The 17670-nt window shown below is 35.4% G+C and overlaps 3 protein-coding genes and 1 non-coding gene across 5 annotated transcripts; 1 reads left to right on the top strand and 3 right to left on the bottom strand.

The window, feature by feature from the left end:
- Nucleotides 1-1390: 1390 nt before the first annotated feature.
- TRNAA-UGC lies at nt 1391-1463 on the top strand. Its single transcript has one exon. It is a non-coding gene; the product is annotated as a tRNA-Ala (tRNA).
- Nucleotides 1464-1560: 97 nt separating this feature from the next.
- Nucleotides 1561-4303, bottom strand: LOC111367164. 2 transcript variants are annotated; one of them, XM_022987897.1, is made up of 5 exons: nt 3939-4303; nt 3760-3846; nt 2619-2768; nt 2163-2274; nt 1561-1993 (listed from the first exon to the last, which is right to left on the bottom strand). In XM_022987897.1, exons 1-5 carry the CDS (start codon nt 4140-4142, stop codon nt 1959-1961), a joined length of 588 nt encoding a protein of 195 aa, XP_022843665.1. In that variant the 5' UTR covers nt 4143-4303; the 3' UTR covers nt 1561-1958. The 2 variants fall into 2 exon arrangements, with proteins under 2 accessions (XP_022843665.1, XP_022843664.1); XM_022987896.1 differs by having other exon boundaries at nt 2077-2274; nt 3939-4297.
- Nucleotides 4304-9210: 4907 nt separating this feature from the next.
- On the bottom strand, nt 9211-11597 carry LOC111367163 (SPX domain-containing protein 4-like). Its single transcript, XM_022987895.1, has 3 exons — nt 11193-11597; nt 10036-10201; nt 9211-9888 (listed from the first exon to the last, which is right to left on the bottom strand). Exons 1-3 carry the CDS (start codon nt 11433-11435, stop codon nt 9398-9400), a joined length of 900 nt encoding a protein of 299 aa, XP_022843663.1. The 5' UTR covers nt 11436-11597; the 3' UTR covers nt 9211-9397.
- Nucleotides 11598-14275: 2678 nt separating this feature from the next.
- Nucleotides 14276-16981, bottom strand: LOC111367162 (transcription factor MYB16-like). Its single transcript, XM_022987894.1, has 4 exons — nt 16678-16981; nt 16460-16589; nt 15931-16335; nt 14276-14580 (listed from the first exon to the last, which is right to left on the bottom strand). The coding sequence occupies exons 1-4, from the start codon at nt 16808-16810 to the stop codon at nt 14415-14417; spliced, it is 834 nt and encodes a 277-aa protein (XP_022843662.1). The 5' UTR covers nt 16811-16981; the 3' UTR covers nt 14276-14414.
- Nucleotides 16982-17670: the final 689 nt, after the last annotated feature.

The raw sequence follows: 17670 nt of genomic DNA, 5'->3' as shown, positions 1-17670 counted from the left end.
GATTATAGGTGGTTAAACTTCATTTTTACCATAGATTTCATCAAACTCACAACTTTATCCACTTTTCAACCATGCATTTTATGGGACCCATCAGCTTATAATCTCAAAAAGCTTTATCAAACGGGGGCTAAAGAAGTGGTCGCGTAATGTGTCTTAAAGTTTGGAATCCCCGGTTCCCAAGCAGACATTGCCGAACCTTCTTACTTTTAGTCGCTCATTAGATCTGAGATCTTTATTTGCCATCTATTTTGGCTGAAACTATTAAGAGTTATTGTGGTTTATCACTTTATCTTTACCTATTTCAGCTGCATGGTGTGGATGACAACGTAAGCAGGAGCAAGAGAATTATAACTTCCATGTCAAGGAGGATGAACAGAAACAAGTGGATTATTGGTGCTGTAATTACAGTTCTAGTCATTGCTATTATTGTGATTTTGTATTTTAAACTTTCGAAGTAACCAGGTCTGTTTTGAGATGTAGTGAAGTACAAGAGCTTGTTATTTACTCATCTCCATATCTTACTTTCTGTGAGTTTAAAAGACGTTGTTCTGTACGATGTACATGAGCTGTAGGTTTGAAACATATTTGTGATCTTAATGGTCGAATATTAAATGTAATTTGGGATTACCTTGTAAAATCTTGGACATGGGGTTTTTGAATATGGGGGGTTTTCACTTCAAAAAGCGGTTTGAATAAAAACTGGGAACGAGCCCAGTATAGGGCTTGAAGCTCTCTCTTCTTGCTCATTCCCGACTAATGGAAACATTCACTAGTCCGGTATTATAGCTTTTTTGAACCAACTTCAATTTCAACTCTCATCAAATCCAGATATCAATCCACTGAGTTCGATGATCTCTTCTAGAGCTAAAGCAGAGTTAAGAAGGGATTGGTCGAAGCTCTTGCTCGTACAAGTTGAATCTCGAAAAAGTACGTAATCATTTACTATTGTATCATGGTTTCATGTCCTTGAAACTGTAGGACGTGTGGTTAGCATTTCCAATTGTATGCAGTCTAAGTTCAAATGATTATATTTAAATTTTACATACACGAGTGTCAAGAACATGCCAATGCATTTTGGTGGTTGCATCATGTCTAAATTGTACAGTTGAATCTTGAATTCACCAAACAAGAAAGAAATTGAAATTAGTTTTATTTGAATTATCTATTACGTCTTCTGTCTATATTAGACCCCTTGTTTGGTTGGAAGGATGAAAAATAAGAGTCTACGAACTTTTTGTGGTTATGACTTAAATTGGAGAATATGGATGATACACAAAAGATTGAATTCATTCCCTCTATTATAATTTATAAGCATAGTTACTGGATGTTGTGGAGGTATCACTTCTTTAATAATTCAATATTTAAAATTTGTGAGGGGAACTATCTGCAAGGGGATGTAGCTCAAATGGTAGAGCTCTCGCTTTGCATGCGACAGGCACGGGGTTCGATCCCCTGCATCTCCATATAATTTATTTTCATTTTGTAGTTTTCCAACTTAATTTTGCTGAGTTTTAAGTATGATATTAGTATATCAGTCGTGACGAAAACTCAAATTTGCCAAGCATAAATTATGAACGTCTTGACTTTTGAAATTACATTCAGAAAAGAGGAAAAAGAGTGATATCAACAATTCTCAGTCTACATTAACGCGATTATCCTGTAATGCGCAAACATCCTCTACATTTTACACTCAAAATCCTGAAAAACTGCACTCAAGGGGAAAACTAAGTACAATAAAAAAATGTAAAAATGGTGTTTGCCGAGCCTCAACTAATAAACCAGCATTCCTAAGGCCTCAAATAGGTTTCTTCAATTTTCAGGCTTCCCATTTTGACCAAATAATCTACCAACCTCCCAGTTGTCTGAATTTTTTATCATATCAAATTCGATCTTATGTTAAAGCCTTTGGTCTTTCCCTCTTGAATTCGCTATAGTCGGAAATCAAGCTGCCATTGACCTTATTCTTCATGTTCTCCACCAATCTCCTTAGGATCTATACACAAAAGCATACTAATAAGTTATTGGGGTGGCAAGGTGTGGAGTGCACTAATAAATAAATGGGGCAGATGAAATAACTGATTCTGAGACATCTCGTCGAACATTTTCAGGGACTAAAGCAAGCAAAGGAGGTAGAACAAAGCTTATGCTCATCTGTAGTTGACCTTTGAGCCTACTTCGTGGTCCACTTCTGTCAGGATATAGGGCCCCTTTTACACCAAGGGAAAACTGAGACGGCTTAAGCATGTCGTCTAGCCCCTGCAGTTCCCATCTAATCTGCACAATAACAGCTCGTGGTTGCTATCTTAGAGTGTGTTTGATTGACATGGAAAATATCACCTAGAAAAGAAAATATTTTCCATCTTTTGTGAAAAATAAAAACCACCTTTACCCAAGAAAAATGTTTTTTTTAAAAACAAGGAAAATTAGGCATATTTTCAAAAGTTGGAAAATGTTTTCCATAAAAAAAAATAGCAATCAAACACTTCAAGTAGAAATTTGGGTGGAAAACTGATATTTTCTATGGAAAATAAATGTAATAAAAAACACCCTTAAAGATTATACGCACAAAACTTCCAGTAAACAAAAAATATAAAGAGATTCATTTGCCACATGCTTACAATGTCAAGCTCAAGAACCTTTGAGATATGGCAGGGTACCCCAGGTGGGTATCCTGTCCCATTTGATTTACATCTCAACCTCATGTCAATTACGGGGTGCACGGTGAGGAATAGAAACTCTATAGGTAGCATATGTACTCTCCACTCTTCCTGCAGAGAATTGATCGGCAAGCATCATGTAAAAGGCTAAAAGAACGTGCGCATTTGTTTGTTACCCATAAATAAGAATAGAGACACAGAAAGATGCACACTAATAAACTAATTAGAAATCCTCCAACTCAGTCAACTTGTGAGAAAATCGAAAGCATGCAAATGTAGACACTATATTACTTCACTGCACTCACTTGGAATTGGAGGTACAATTAAATGTACTTTGTCTGAATGTGTGTGTCTACTCCAACTTGATGTGAAATAACTTATGTTTTCTTGGTCGCATTCTCCTCACTTTGCGGTCTTGGATTGTCAAATGGCTTCGGTCTATTTGTTAATGCTTTCACGAAGTGGTCTTGTAACAAACTTGGATCATCAAAACTTCTGGTCATTTATATGTTATACTCTCACGGTGTTATCTTGAATTATTACCTTGCTGAGATTATCTTCTCTCTGTCAATTCCATCACCTTTTATGCCCTTCCCTGTATTTCACCTTAGGTTTTCTATGTTGTTTCGTCTTAGTTTGCTATTATCTCTTCATGAATAGTAGAGGGACTGGTCTTAATGTCCAATAGCAGTAACCTCTCATGTTCTCTCCATTGCAATCTTCTTGATTTTTCTCACCTAATATTGTACTACGTAATAACGAAGTCAAGAACATGAGTTCTTTTCATCAGGGCCTTCCCAAATTCGATTCCACTCTTTTAATATACACACTACTATGTTGTAATGCTACAACCTTTAATAATAATAATAATAATAATAATAATAATAATAATAATAATAATAAGAAAACTCGAAATGTAAATGATGCATGAATTACAATTGAGTTGATGAATAATCTTTTCAGAAATTGATGAATGCTGGGGAATTAATTCACTGAAGAATGTGCATAACGATAAATTCCAAAATGCCCAACACCCACGACTACAAAATCAAGATCTTTTGCAGTATTCTGATGAATACAGATGAAATTAGTATAATAGTACCTCATTAAGTTGTTGGCTCCTTCGTTTATCAGGAAAAATGGCTTTAAATACTCTAGGCTTATCCTCTAAATACTGATCAAATGAAGCCTGCAAACCCAAATTCAAAGTAACTAAACCCCATAACTTTTAAATAATGCATAATTAAAGAGAAGCTCTAGAAGAAGTTTGTATATTATTACCCCAGGCTTTTCATAAAGAGGAATATCAGTGGAAATTCTGGAAATGTAAGTAGAAGAATTCGTCATTTGGGTTTTCACTAGCATCGACCGTGGTCTGAGTATCTTGCATTGCCATTTTGGACTTTGCTTAGTCAGCCTCCCTTTGAAATGCGAGCCGCCGCCCAACACCATTTGGCACCACGGAAACACCGCAATTTCGGCCATATTGAAGCAAAATTAAAGGGGAAAGGGAAAGGGAAAGGGTAAGTGAAGAGATGAGGAGAAGATGAAGATGAAGACAACCATATCTCTATCCACCAGATAAAGCAAATCTTGATTTTCGTTTTCCTTGTGATGGACCTGAGAGGTACATGTCAAGTATTGTTCCTTTTTCTTCCTTACGTGGCGCTTCCCAGTGGCTAAAGACGTCTCTTGCAATCTTGTGAATTATTTGGCGATAAAACTTTTCAGTCACTTTCTAAAAGCTGAGGACTAATTTGCTATAAAAGTAATAAGGGTCCGATTGATTTTAAAGAGAAAATTTAGATGGAAAGAAAATAAATTTCATGGATTTAAATTATCTAGAATTGTTTTTTTGGGAATTATAAATTATTGTGTTTGATTGATATAATTTTTCACGTGAAAAATATTGAAATAAAAGTGTTTTTTGGTGTTCGTTAGGCTTTGTTTCATATGAAAATTGTTAATTAAAGAGATAATTTACTGATATTGGAGATGAAATTTGTTTTCATTGTCAAAAAAAATTCAAGAAAATAATTTATCTTTTAGTGTTCGTTTGACTTGTTTTACAGGGAAATTATCAATTAAAGGGAAATATTTTTTTTGCAATAATTTTTAGAATTTTTTTTCATTGCCAACAAATAAAAAAAAAAACTACAGTGACTGGAATTGGAATTCTCACCATATAAATAATATATATATATATATAATAGAGTAAAAGAAGTAAGATATATATGATATGAATCATGTTATTGCATGTTGTCTATCCAGAAAAATGTGGTAACAGAATCCCGACCACGTCCCCTCTATGTTGACTCACATCACACTAAACACCTCGTTAGGAGACAAATGCCACAGGTCGAGAAAAAGGTCTGATGACCGTTTGCACTCCGACAGTCAAGTTAACTGTCAGACGAGAGAAATATGAATGCCAGAGAGTGAGGGGATTTTGTCTAGGGTTATAAAAAATATACCTTACTATGAAATGAATCACATATTTATAAAGGAATAAATGGGCCAAGTGGGCATGATGGGCCAAGTGATTAATGGGTCGAGCCCAAGATACAATTGTTTATTTAAAATATGCCCAATCAATGAATATTCGATATAACGTCAGTATATATAGGACCCCTCTGTCATACGCATGCCATGTAATTTATGGGTGTAACAATAGTCTCCCAAGTTTGATTTGAACATTCATCGGCAAGTCGGACTTCAAAATATAAATAGTCAATTAGGTGAAGCCTTTCAGATTGCCTCAGGAATACGAGCAGTTCCAATAAGCGAGGACTTACGAACCGCCTCGAAAATATGCATCGATCTCAAATAGGTGAGGACTTACGAATTTTCTCAAGAATATAAATTGCACCAATAAATGAGGACTCACGAACTGCTTCAGAAAATATTTGTGTGGGCCTGAATAAGCAAGGGCTTACGAATTGCCTCAAAGATGTCGCATATAATTTGTCAAGATTTCAGTAGCATCTTCTCTTTAATATGGACTAAACCAACCTTTAATACAATACAATATATCCGATGCACATATTCCATATAAATTTGGGATCCATTTGCCCCTCAACTTACACATGACGATAAAAGTGAATGATAACATATCAAATTTCTCCAAGATATAATATGCATAGAATTTGTCATGCATCATAGTAAAGCATATGTTCGCACAGCTCAGTGTATCTCTAGTGCTATAGTAAAGCAATTAACATGATGTTGATAATAAAATAAAAATGATGATAACGGTATACGTACTGTCTATAATGAAAATAGTGCCATGACTTGCTAGCAATGATGTGACATGCATACTTAGCAGCAATAATATAATGTATATGTTAACAATAATAATGTAATGATATTAAGATACTAGTATCACAATAGTCCCCGAAGTCGAATATTTATATACAGGTCGGACTTGACATATAAGCAGCTTTGTTGAAGCTAATGTCGAGACGAGATTGAATATATAAACAGCTGTGATAATATAGTGTGGAGGTTGACTCTGAATTGAATATAAACAATAGAGGCGGTGTTCTAGAAGTAAGTAGTAGAAGTGTTACTCTGGATGTGAGTAGCAGAGGCCATGCTCTGAATATATATAGCTGTGATAAGCTGATATCTTGGCATATCCATGTCAATGGCTTCCTCCATGTTGTTTGATCCAGCCACGGAAGGGATTAACTTCTAAGGTAGCAAAATGTGGCTTCTTGTGAGAGGCTTCATATTTGTCTTTGTTGAAGCTTTTTTTTTTTTTATTATTTTTTTAACTCCTTGCAAGAGGTTTACTTTTCTATGTAAGGGCTTTTTCTATGATATTTGATCCAACCATGGAAGGCTTTGCCTTCGTAGATAATAAGGTAGGCCCACCCACTCTTTACAGAGCAATAATTATCACCCTTGCGTGGTGGATGGTTCATCCATGTCAAAGGCTTCTTGCAAGGTAAATGGTGCATCCATATAGGGGATAATGTAAACTCTAAAGATAAGTAGATGTGCCATAGCTGAAGTAGAAGCAAAACTCTAACATATAGGTAGCTACAATCTAGAGGCATGATGAGCTTTCAAAATATAAATGCGGTTATAATGCAATAACTCATTTGGTGAGGCATCTCGTGAAGTGAGGAATAAATATTAAGCTGGTGACTCGTCTCAAACTATCGAAGACTTATAAGCAAGTCTTTAATGCGGTCTTATAGCTAAGCTCGACTTAGTGAAAGGTGAGGGATAATTATCTCGCGAAGTTAGGAATAAGCATTTGACGAAGCGAAGAATAAACATCATGCTAATAATTCTCGAACTATTGGAGTTTTATAAGCAGCCTCGGATAGACGATGTCTTATAGCTAAGCTGGACGATAGTAAGAAGCGAGGAATAAATATCTCGCAAAGCCAGGAATAAACATTTGGCGAGGCGGGGATTATACATCTTGTGAATAGCTCTCGAACTACTGGAATCTTATAAACGGCCTCGAAGTGACTAGGTTTTATAGCTAAGCTCAACGATAGTGAGAGGCGATAAATAAACATCTCGCGAAACCAGGAATAAGCATCTGCAAGGTGGAAAATGGACATTCTATGAATAGCTTTCGAACTATCAGACTCTTATAAGCAGCCTCGGATAGACGAGGTTTTACAGCTAAGCTCAACGATAGTGAGAGGCGGGGAATAAACATCTTGTGAAGCAAGGACTAAGCATTTGGCAAAGAATGGACATCACATGAATAGCTCTCAAACTATCGGAGTCTTATAAATGGCCTCAAATAGATGAGGTCTTATGGCTAAGCTCGATCATAGTGCGAGGTAAGGAATAAACATCTCGTGAATCTAGGAATGAGCATCTGGCAAGACGGAGAATGGGCATCCCACGAATAGCTCTCGAATTATCGGAATCTTATAAGCGGCATCAGATATATGAGGTCTTACAACTAAACTCGACAATAACATCTCACGAAGCCATGAATAAATATCTGCGCGAGGCGGAGAATAGACATCCCATGAATAGCTCTCTAACTATGGGAGTCTTATAAGCGGTCTCGGATATACGAGGTCTTACAACTAGGCTCAACGATAGTGAGAGGCGAGAAATAAACATCCTGCAAAGCCAGAAAATGCTCCTTTTGCAAGGGCAAGCATATCTGATTGGCTATAAAGTTGCTCCTTTTTCAAAGGCAAATGCTTCGAGATTTCACCTCTCTTTTTTATTCAATGAACAAGAACTCCAAGACATCGCCTCTTCCTTTATTCAAGGAATGAGGACTTATAGGATGCTGCCTCTAATTATGAAAAATCCACGAGATATGTCTCGCCTTCAAAGATGCGATTAGGCATTTGTTCAAGCACTATGTTGTGCATATTGGGTATTTACTTTCAATAGAATTTGTAAACCTCAACACTTAAAATTTTTTAATCTCAAGTAGGACAATTTGCAACAATTTGCAGCATAATTTTTTGGTGTCTACCTCATAAAGTAATTCAGCATTCTCTTCCCAAGTAGAGGTTTAATGAACCGACAACAATGAAGTACGAAGGGTGTGTTTGATGGCCCTTAATTTATGGGCGTGTTTCTAGGTGAGCAATTTTGACGAGAGATGATTTGGACGGATGATTTGGTTGCAATAAGATATAACACCATTTTAGGGATTGGGGGTTAATTTAGTTAGGTAAAGGGTGTGTTTGATTGCCCTTACTTTAAAGGCGTGTTTGTTGGAGTAACTTAAGCTACGTAAATGAATATCATGTTTGATTTGGTTATCTTTTCACATTTCTATTTTTACTTTGAAAAAAATAGTATTTATGGTTGACAAAATGTTGAATAGTATGTTCTAAATATTTTATTAAAAGGTAGGTGTGTGATAGAATTTTCACTTCAGATAATTAGAAGAAACATGGGGCCAAAAGAAGATAAATATCTGGGCCCAATTTTATATGACCCAAAGGAAAAGCCCAAAAAAAGGAGACTCACATTGGGCTGGAATCTACAAAGAGAAAACCATGCCACTGGTTTTCTTGATTTAATGGACACAATCAAATTAAATAGTGGAGGCCACGTTGGCTAATGTGGGACCACCTCCCTTACGCGTATGCCATGTAATTTATGAATATAACAACCGTCATCAATTATAAGACATGCTAATAGCCACGGATCAGATGAAGTACAAAATATTCAATAGAATAGTGGTTTCATCTGGGCACCTCAATTCAGAAAGCAATCAATTGTAATGAATTTTTTTTTAGGCCCTGTTTGTTAGCCATTTTCTTCAAAAAGCATTTTTCTCTCTCTTCTATTCAACCACAAATTCTTTATTAAAATAATATTACACGTAAATAAAAAAAATTTCCTCATTTTTTAACCACACATTTCATATCAATTTACTATTCTAAAATACATTTTTACATAAAAATGTCTATTAAACACCCCTTTAATCTTTGGTCGCAGCTTGTGGGAGTGATGCCTTAGCGTTACCAAGCCAATTTTAAAGAATGAACTGTAGTAACATTTGATCAAGAACGATCTGTCTTTTCTTGGCAACTAGAAGTGAAAAATCTTCAATGAAAACGAGGACAAAAATTTCATATCCAATAAATATACAATCAAACTTCAAAGTTGCGTGTTACATTTCGTAGACACTTTATTACACACCTTAACAGATAAAAAGAGTAGTATAATTCAATCTTTCCAAACCATTAACAAATTATTCCAAAACATCAGTACACGAACAAAAAACACAATCTTTATTTGGGGGAATTGGCAACATCTTCATTTGCACCCTCCTCATTGTCCAAAGTATCTGAAGGTTCACAAGGCGAATTTCCCACCGTTACCACACTGGTACCGTCATTATCCAGACTTCCATAGAGAGACGAAAACGATAAGTGATTGTTTGTAGAGCTCGGCTTTCTGAGGCCCTCTATAGCTCTCAATGCAGCATTGATACTTCGACTTATACCCACAGCTTCCTCCTCAAGGGAGGGGGCTGTCTCCTGTGAAATATTCGAAATATCGTTAGCAGGATCTGCGCCTGTCTTGTCCTGTTGAACAGCAGCAGATTCAATCACCTCTGCTTCAAGTGGGAAGAGGAGTTCAATATTTGCCTCACACTCAATAACTAATCTCGTGAGAGGTTCGAATGCATAGAATGGCTGACGAAGGGCAAGCTGTATAAAAGGCAGGCATAACAATCTCCCAGTTCTTTTATCATATTTCTTCAGAATCTTAATCAGACCTAAAGATATGTGCAGAAACATTTCATTAAACACTTAAAAAACCCATACCTTTTAAATTCAAGAAACTATCTTGAAGACCAAAATCCCCAAGAGAAGTATTATAAAACCTGTTAAAAACCTGCATTAGAAATAAGAAGCTATTGTACCTGCCAAATTAAGAGAGCAATAGGTTTTTAGTAGAACCATTTCCCCATGAATGGCAACGAACTCCTTGCGGATTTCCATCATCTCTTCACTAAATTCAGTCTCGGAGGTAAACACTCCATCTTCGCCGTCCCTCTCCTTCACTAAATCAATTCTTTCCTTTAGCGCCTGCAACAACAGTAGCTGAAGTGAACGAAGTGCCACATCGAAAATTCACTAGAATAATGCAGTGCGAAAACGTAATTCCACTGTTGAGATTTTACGGAATTAAATCGATGCCAAACATTTGGAGACGGATAAATCTGAGTGCATAGAAGTGCAATGCTTCCTCTATCTCAAAAAGCAGTTTGGAATGTGTTACTTATGCATAATGCGGTGCCCATAAGGGTGTCCATCCTTCTCATATGGAGGGAGACTCACTTTGGATAAATTATATTTTTATTCAGAGTGGGTCTCCCTCAATGTGAGGGGAGTGGATACTATTATAAACATTCTGATATACGCGTAGTATTGTCCAAGCAGTTTTTGGGAAAACATAGTTTTGCATAATTAAGTGACTCAATTTCTTCTAGAGATTTTGACGGCTTAGAAAAGATGTTCAATCCTTCAACGTTCATCTAATCTAGCAAGACAGCAGAAATAGTGGAGCTTTCACGATTGAAAGATACATAGGCCCACCCTTAATCAAAGTTATTGCCTTAAAGCTACAAAACTACTTTTTCTACCATCAATATCACAAAGAATCAGTTAAATTCTTCTTGCTCAATCCCCCACCCACCCACAAGCACAAATTCTGTCCTTTTCTTGAAGAGAAAGAACAAAAACTAGTCTTCTTGGATTATAACAAACCCAATAAAAATGATAAAAACTTTGCCATACATACAAACTCCCAGCTTAAAAACCCAAAAAATTTAAATTCCTTCTTAAAATCCTCAAAAGTTGAAACTAACTTAATCAAGAGCTTAACAATGAATATAGAACACTAATCAAAGGACAAATAAAAATAATCAAAGATGTCCTTGATAATCACGAGCTTTCAAGACAATTAGATAACCTTATAGAATCGATAAAACATGAATAATCCATCAAGCTTTTATGAAATTAAAACACAGAACAATGAATTGCACAATCCAAAATAAATTACAAACATGGAAAGAACCTGGAAGCGAATGATGATATCTTCCTCTGTATCGACGTAGAAATCGTTGAACTTTTTGAGTTCGTCAATGAGAATCCTGACGAACCAATCTTGAAGCGTCTGCAACGACACGATAGGTGCCGGATCATCGCCGGCCGGTATGATCTTGAGGAGCTTCTTGAGGAGATTGTAGCACAAATACTTGTCCCTCCATTCGGGTAGAGTTTCTTCTAAATACATCCTAAATTCTTTTCCGAATTTCATCCTTTATTACAAATGTCTTGCACTGATTTATTGCAATTATTGTTGTTTGGAGAAATTAATGTTTCATGATGTTTTTATAGCGACATTCTGAAACAGAGAGACAGAGAAACAAACAAAAACCTCGAAATTACAAAAGGATATTCTTGAGGGATCAGAAAGGATAAATAGAATTTATTTGGAACTAAAGCTGAATTCACAATTTCCTAGTTTTGTATTAAAAAATAAAAAAATAACAAAAAATAAAAGGGGTTGAACCTCAAGCTTGAGGGCCCTTACCGCCCCACTCCTAGAGCTTTGTGAGGGAGGTAAATCGCAGAATGTGCCCCATCAGGCCAGGGAACAAGAGCTGCATGTACACTGCGTCTACAAGAAGTCAAATTCCATATTTCAGGAATCGAACCCCCACACTGCGGCTGTCAGTAAGGCGTGAGATAACATCACTCCCGTTCTTTGCACCTCTAGATTATGTCCTGGGGGTGACTGGTTTTGTATTTTAGTTAGTACTCTTCCAAATAACGTACAAATTCTTCCAGATGTATTCAGCCAATGAATCGGTTAAAATTACTTTCAGCTAGGAAGAAACCTCGAAATTACAAAGAATATTCTTATGCTATACTTAAATTCTTCGAATAAACTAGAGATAAGGTTGAAGAAATGTTTGCACTCTAAATTTACCGAACTACCCACTGATGAATCTGGATTTGGCTTTAGCATTAGGAGTTAACAATGCATTTGTCCACTAGCAAAGTAAGGATTTGATCTGGGTCAATATTTGTTCAATATAAATTTTATGTCTGAATTATATAATTAAATATAGGTACCTTATAAAATTTAGTTCTTGTTGAAGTTACGGGAACTTCAAAGATCATATGTCAATGTACGAAGTACATTCATAATAAAAAAATAATCTACAATGAAATTATGGTATAAAATCTTATAAAGATTTTTTGAGTGTGCGTTTGACAAACTTCAACTTCTGTAAATTGATTAAACGTACTTTTTATTAAAATATTTAATAAGACAGACTATGTAATACCACTTATATTACAATCGATGACACTCGTAGTTTATTTACCTCAAAATTTTTTTGGGTAATTAGGTTTGTAATCCAACAAAAAAATTTGATAAGAAAGCCCATTATGAGCCCAATACTTTTTCTCTTGCACTTTATTTTTCGTAAATGTTGTAGCTACAAGAATTGATGGGCCTCCAAACAATAAATCCTCCAACTTTGAAACAAGTCCAATACATTACTGGGGGCCCGACCCAAGAAGTCTAGACTGTCTACATCTATAATTGGGCCCCAGTGAGGTGAGGTAGGTAAGGGACAATCATTTCAACCAACTTGGGACAATCTTTGGTCGAGAGAAACATCAGATGTACACTTCAGTCTCAAATATTTAAATCCCAATAAGGGTTTTACAATTCGTACACCGCAAGTTGGGTTTATAGCCCGCTCACAAAAGGGGTCTGATATTTTTTTATTGGATGCGGCCACCCTCTTTTATGAGGAAGCTGTATTGCCTGTATATCGAGCTGTCCAATAATTAAATTTCAGATCTCTTAATAAACGTGTGCACATCTAAAGATTAAGCAATACATACATGTCAAATAAATTTTAACAAATAGTCTATCTAGGTGTTGAAATTTCACCCACACTTGATCTCCGAGCATAAAAAATTCCAAAATATCACTTATTGAGTATTGAAGCACGTATCGTCGACCTGAAGTTCTTGAATTCGGAAACACAAATTGAACTCTATAGTCTATAGTGCTAAATAAATACCTTCAAGGGATGATGATAAAATATTTGGGTGATAAAGACGATCAGTTAGGACGAGAAAACATTACTCTTTTCACTAAATTGAAGAAAAATTGACAGCCATGTGATCTAATTATTCACCAAAGTAATTAATTGGCCCATGTGCACCGACTTTAGCAGAACAAGATAGCCTCTTCGATAAATACACTGTCGTTGATGTTGCACGACAGCCAACTTTTCACACAGCCTGGCTTCACAAATGATTCATTTAATGCAAAATCAATTTGTTAGCTAAATCATTAAGGATTGCTCCAAGCAAAATTATTTGTACAAAAGAGAAATTTGCATTATTTGTTAGCTAATAAGCAATGCTTCAAATGTGGCATGCTTGAAAATTTATCTTGACACCTTTTGCTTGACCATATTCGAGAGATGTCCTTCACGGTGATTTTAAGCTGTGATTTATAGAAATTCGATACTATACATTGTGATAGCCATAAGGGCTCAACTTTAATAGAAACCTTATTTTCACATCTTATGCATCTCACATTAAATGAGAAACTAAGATTAAGTCCCTATTTAATTTAGCTAAAAATTAGATTTTTAGTATATTTTGGAAAACAAAAATTATGAAATATGTGCTTTATTATGGAAAAGCGAGAATAGAGAACAAGAACACAAATTTTAAGTGAAAATTCAAGACGAAAAAAATCATAGACAGAGGAGGAAAAATTTGCTATATTAAAGATGATTACAAGATGTGCGACTACTCCGAATGATATAGTGTTATGAAACCATAATATACATCATATATAAGATAAAACATGACCATATCACAACAAAACCCCCCATTTTTTCCTTATAATTTAAATTTCACCATATATGTCGCACCGCAAGCTTTTCAGGCCAAATCAAACATGATTTAGGTCATAGTACATAGAATATGATTAAACTGTTTATAAAAGTTGTGAATTGTATGAAATGAGTGATTTAAATTCTTTAATTTAAATTTTTAACTAAATCGAACATGTACTGAATGTTAAAAACTCATGACGCTACGCAAAAATTAACTATGATATTCCACAAAATGAAGCTAGCATTGAATATTGTCTTCCATTGAAGCTTTATCCACATTAAATTACAAAAGGATTATTTATAGACAAATTTCAGCACTCAAAAGCGCCAATTATAATCCACCGTAGTCTGTACTATGATTGCTATTCCAATAATTCGTTATCTTCATAGTAATCAGTGCCACCGCTAGCACCATCGCCACCAGCATCAGGCTTTCCACCACCGTCGGATAAACTTTTGTTACCAGAACTACCAAGCAAAAGTTCCGTGAACTTCTCAACAAACTTAGTGGAGTTTTCTCCGGCAGACATTGGTGGTGCATAATCAGAATAGCTAAATGTAGACGAAGCACGTATCGTCGACCTGAAGTTCTTGAATTCGGAAACACAAATTGAACTCTATAGTCTATAGTGCTAAATAAATACCTTCTAGGGATGATGATAAAATATTTGGGTGATAAAGACGATCAGTTAGGACGAGAAAACATTACTCTTTTCACTAAATTGAGGAAAAATTGACAGCCATGTGACCTAATTATTCGCCAAAGTAATTAATTGGCCCATGTGCACCGACTTTAGCAGAACAAGATTGCCTCTTCGATAAATACACTGTCGTTGATGTTACACGACAGCCAACTTTTCACACAGCCTGGCTTCACAAATGATTCATTTAATGCAAAATCAATTTGTTAGCTAAAAATCATTAAGGATTTCTCTAAGCAACATTATTTGTACAAAAGAGAAATTTGCACTAGCTAATAAGCAATGCTTCAAATGTGGCATGCTTGAAAATTTATCATGACACCTTTTCCTTGACCATATTCGAGAGATGTCTTTCACAGTGATTTTAAGCTGTGATTTATAGAAATTCGATGTTTTATGTTGTGATAGCCATAAGTGCTCAACTTTAATAGAAACCTTATTTTCACATTTTATGCATCTCACATTAAATGAGAAACTAAGATTAAGTTCCTATTTAATTAAGCTAAAAATTAGATTTTTAGTATATTTTGAAAAAAAATATATATGAAATATGTGCTTTATTATGGAAAAGCGAGTATAGAGAACAAGAACACAAATTTTAAGTGAAAATTCAAGACGGAAAAAATCATAGATAGAGAAAGAGAAATTTGCTATATTTAAGATGATTACAAGAGGTGCGACTACTCCGAATGATATAGCTTTTCAGGCCAAACCAAATATAATTCAGGTCATGATACGTACTCCAATATGATTAAACTGTTTATAAAAGTTGTGAATTGTATGAAATGAGTTATTTAAATTAATAATTAACTTTAATTTAAATTTTTAACTAAATCGAAAATGTACTGAATGTTAAAAACTCATGACGCTACGCAAAAATTAACTATGATAATCCTCAAAATGAGACTAGCATTGAATATTGTCTTCCATTGAAGCTTTATCCACATTAAATTACAAAAGGATTATTTATAGACAAATTTCAGCTCTCAAAAGCGCCAATTAATCCACCATAGTCTGTGATTGCTATTCCAATAATTCGTTATCTTCATAGTAATCAGTGCCACCGCTACCACCACTACCGCCATCGCTACCAACATCAGGCTTTCCACCACTGCCGGATAAACTTTCGTTACCAGAAAACCTCTCAACAAACTTAGTGGAGTTTTCTCCGGCAGACATTGGTGGTGCATCATCAGAATAGCTATATGTAGATGGCGTAGGTTCCATCTCACCACCAAGCACCGCCATTGAAGCACCACCACCACTCTTACCAGCGGAGGTGATTAGTTCTGGTGAATTGAGGGGATTAACCTTGAAAGAATTCGAATGTAATTTTGATTGTCTAGCCAATCTTGCTTCAGCTTCTAGGCGGGCCCTCTCCCACTGAGTCATATGCGAAAATTTAGCTGCATTCTTGGACGTCTGATCGCTATCGTCAGACATGATGAAGAAATCATTTTTTGGCTTGTGAGTCACTGGATCAATCCCCAGCTTGGACAATCTTTTTTTAACATGTGTATTCCAGTAATTCTTGATTTCATTATCTGTTCTTTTAGGCAAGTGCTTAGCTATAGTCGACCACCTTAAAAGAAGACAATTTAAATACATACAAGAAAAGAACAAAAGTTGAGTGATCATTGGCCAAATAACTTACCAGTAACATGACCATAAAAACGAATAGTTTACTGCAATGAGCAAAATATTACCTATTTCCTAATAGGGCATGGAGTTGAATGATGGTTTGTTCTTCTTGTGAACTGAATTTTCCTCTTTTAATATCAGGTCTCAGATAGTTAATCCATCTCAGTCTGCAACTTTTGCCACACCTGTTAAGCCCTGCACATAATATTCCAAAACAAGTGATGTAGAAAATTGTGTGCGTGCATGAGATTATATATATATATATATACACCGATACACGTACCAGCTTTGGGGGGCAAGGCGCGCCAGCTTCCGTGGCCATGTTCTTGAATATAAGCTAAGAGTTTGTGATCTTCTTCTGGTGTCCATGGCCCTTTTCTTATACCAACCTTACCGCAGCATTGAGATCGACTCATTACTGGATTTTCAGATCAATTTCTTGATTCAAATATGTATAAGTAACAGTGATGACCTGAGTGAATGTTTGAGATATATGAAGATTGACAAATAAATTTGGCCTGTTGGACATATCCCATGATTTACTTTCCTCACAAAACTTTAAGGGCGGGACGATGGGACCTTCAAGATTGGGGTTCAACTTTTTTTTTTTTTATTATTAAATAAAAAGCTCTCTACCTAATAAAGACAAGGGTTTCTGTTGTCCTACATTTTAATTACAATAAAGTCCTCAACGTTTTGCTCAACATCTCACTTATATTTCAACTTTTGTTCCGGAATCTCATTCTTAATCTTCTACAAATTAGAACATCTTGTCTTTTATGACGATTTTTGTTCAAATATTTTATTCGTGCACTTTGAAATGAATGGCAAAATTTTTGTCAAAATTGTGTTTTCTTCTTTTGGCTTAAATGAAAATATTAGGGAAAAATAAATTTTCTAGTCCTCCTAATGGATTTTTTTTTGGGACATAATTATCATCAGATACACAATGTGCTAAAAAAAATGTTAAAGGTACGAGTGCCTTAATAAAAAAAATAATAATAATAAAAAATAAAAAACTTTTGTACATATAAATAACAAATAAACAAAGATTTGGGATGTTCATTGCAATAAAATGGAGTGCATTGTGAATTATAATTGTAATTACTGTAAATATAAATGTAGAACGAGCCGATATATGATCGCCTAACATCGGCTAGTGAGTCGCTAGCTCAACCAAACTGTGGTTCGGCTCACCCCACGAGCTTGTCCTTCGACGAGTTGAGCCTAACAAGCTCCAAGCTGCACAATCCGTTTTATACAAAAATTATATATT

The sequence above is a fragment of the Olea europaea genome, chromosome 18 (genome assembly GCF_002742605.1).
Source record: "Olea europaea var. sylvestris chromosome 18, O_europaea_v1, whole genome shotgun sequence".
Taxonomy (NCBI): Eukaryota; Viridiplantae; Streptophyta; class Magnoliopsida; order Lamiales; family Oleaceae; genus Olea; species Olea europaea.
Note: the sequence above shows the minus strand (reverse complement) of the source record. Positions and strands in the feature narration are given on the sequence as shown.

Excerpts from the sequence above, each read along its gene's own strand:
- LOC111367164 (XM_022987896.1), bottom strand. The coding sequence starts at position 4,142 with ATGGCCGAAATTGCGGTGTTTCCGTGGTGCCAAATGGTGTTGGGCGGC. Across the intron at positions 3,847-3,938 it reads CTCTTTATGAAAAGCCTGGG|GCTTCATTTGATCAGTATTT; the intron begins GTAATAATATAC and ends TTGGGTTTGCAG. Across the intron at positions 2,769-3,759 it reads GGAGCCAACAACTTAATGAG|GAAGAGTGGAGAGTACATAT; the intron begins GTACTATTATAC and ends AATTCTCTGCAG.
- LOC111367163 (XM_022987895.1), bottom strand. The coding sequence starts at position 11,435 with ATGAAATTCGGAAAAGAATTTAGGATGTATTTAGAAGAAACTCTACCC. Across the intron at positions 10,202-11,192 it reads ATATCATCATTCGCTTCCAG|GCGCTAAAGGAAAGAATTGA; the intron begins GTTCTTTCCATG and ends CTGTTGTTGCAG. Across the intron at positions 9,889-10,035 it reads TTGCTCTCTTAATTTGGCAG|GTCTGATTAAGATTCTGAAG; the intron begins GTACAATAGCTT and ends ACATATCTTTAG.
- LOC111367162 (XM_022987894.1), bottom strand. The coding sequence starts at position 16,810 with ATGAGTCGATCTCAATGCTGCGGTAAGGTTGGTATAAGAAAAGGGCCA. Across the intron at positions 16,336-16,459 it reads CATGCCCTATTAGGAAATAG|GTGGTCGACTATAGCTAAGC; the intron begins GTAATATTTTGC and ends TCTTCTTTTAAG. Across the intron at positions 14,581-15,930 it reads TCTGATGATGCACCACCAAT|GTCTGCCGGAGAAAACTCCA; the intron begins GTCTGCCGGAGA and ends TGCACCACCAAT.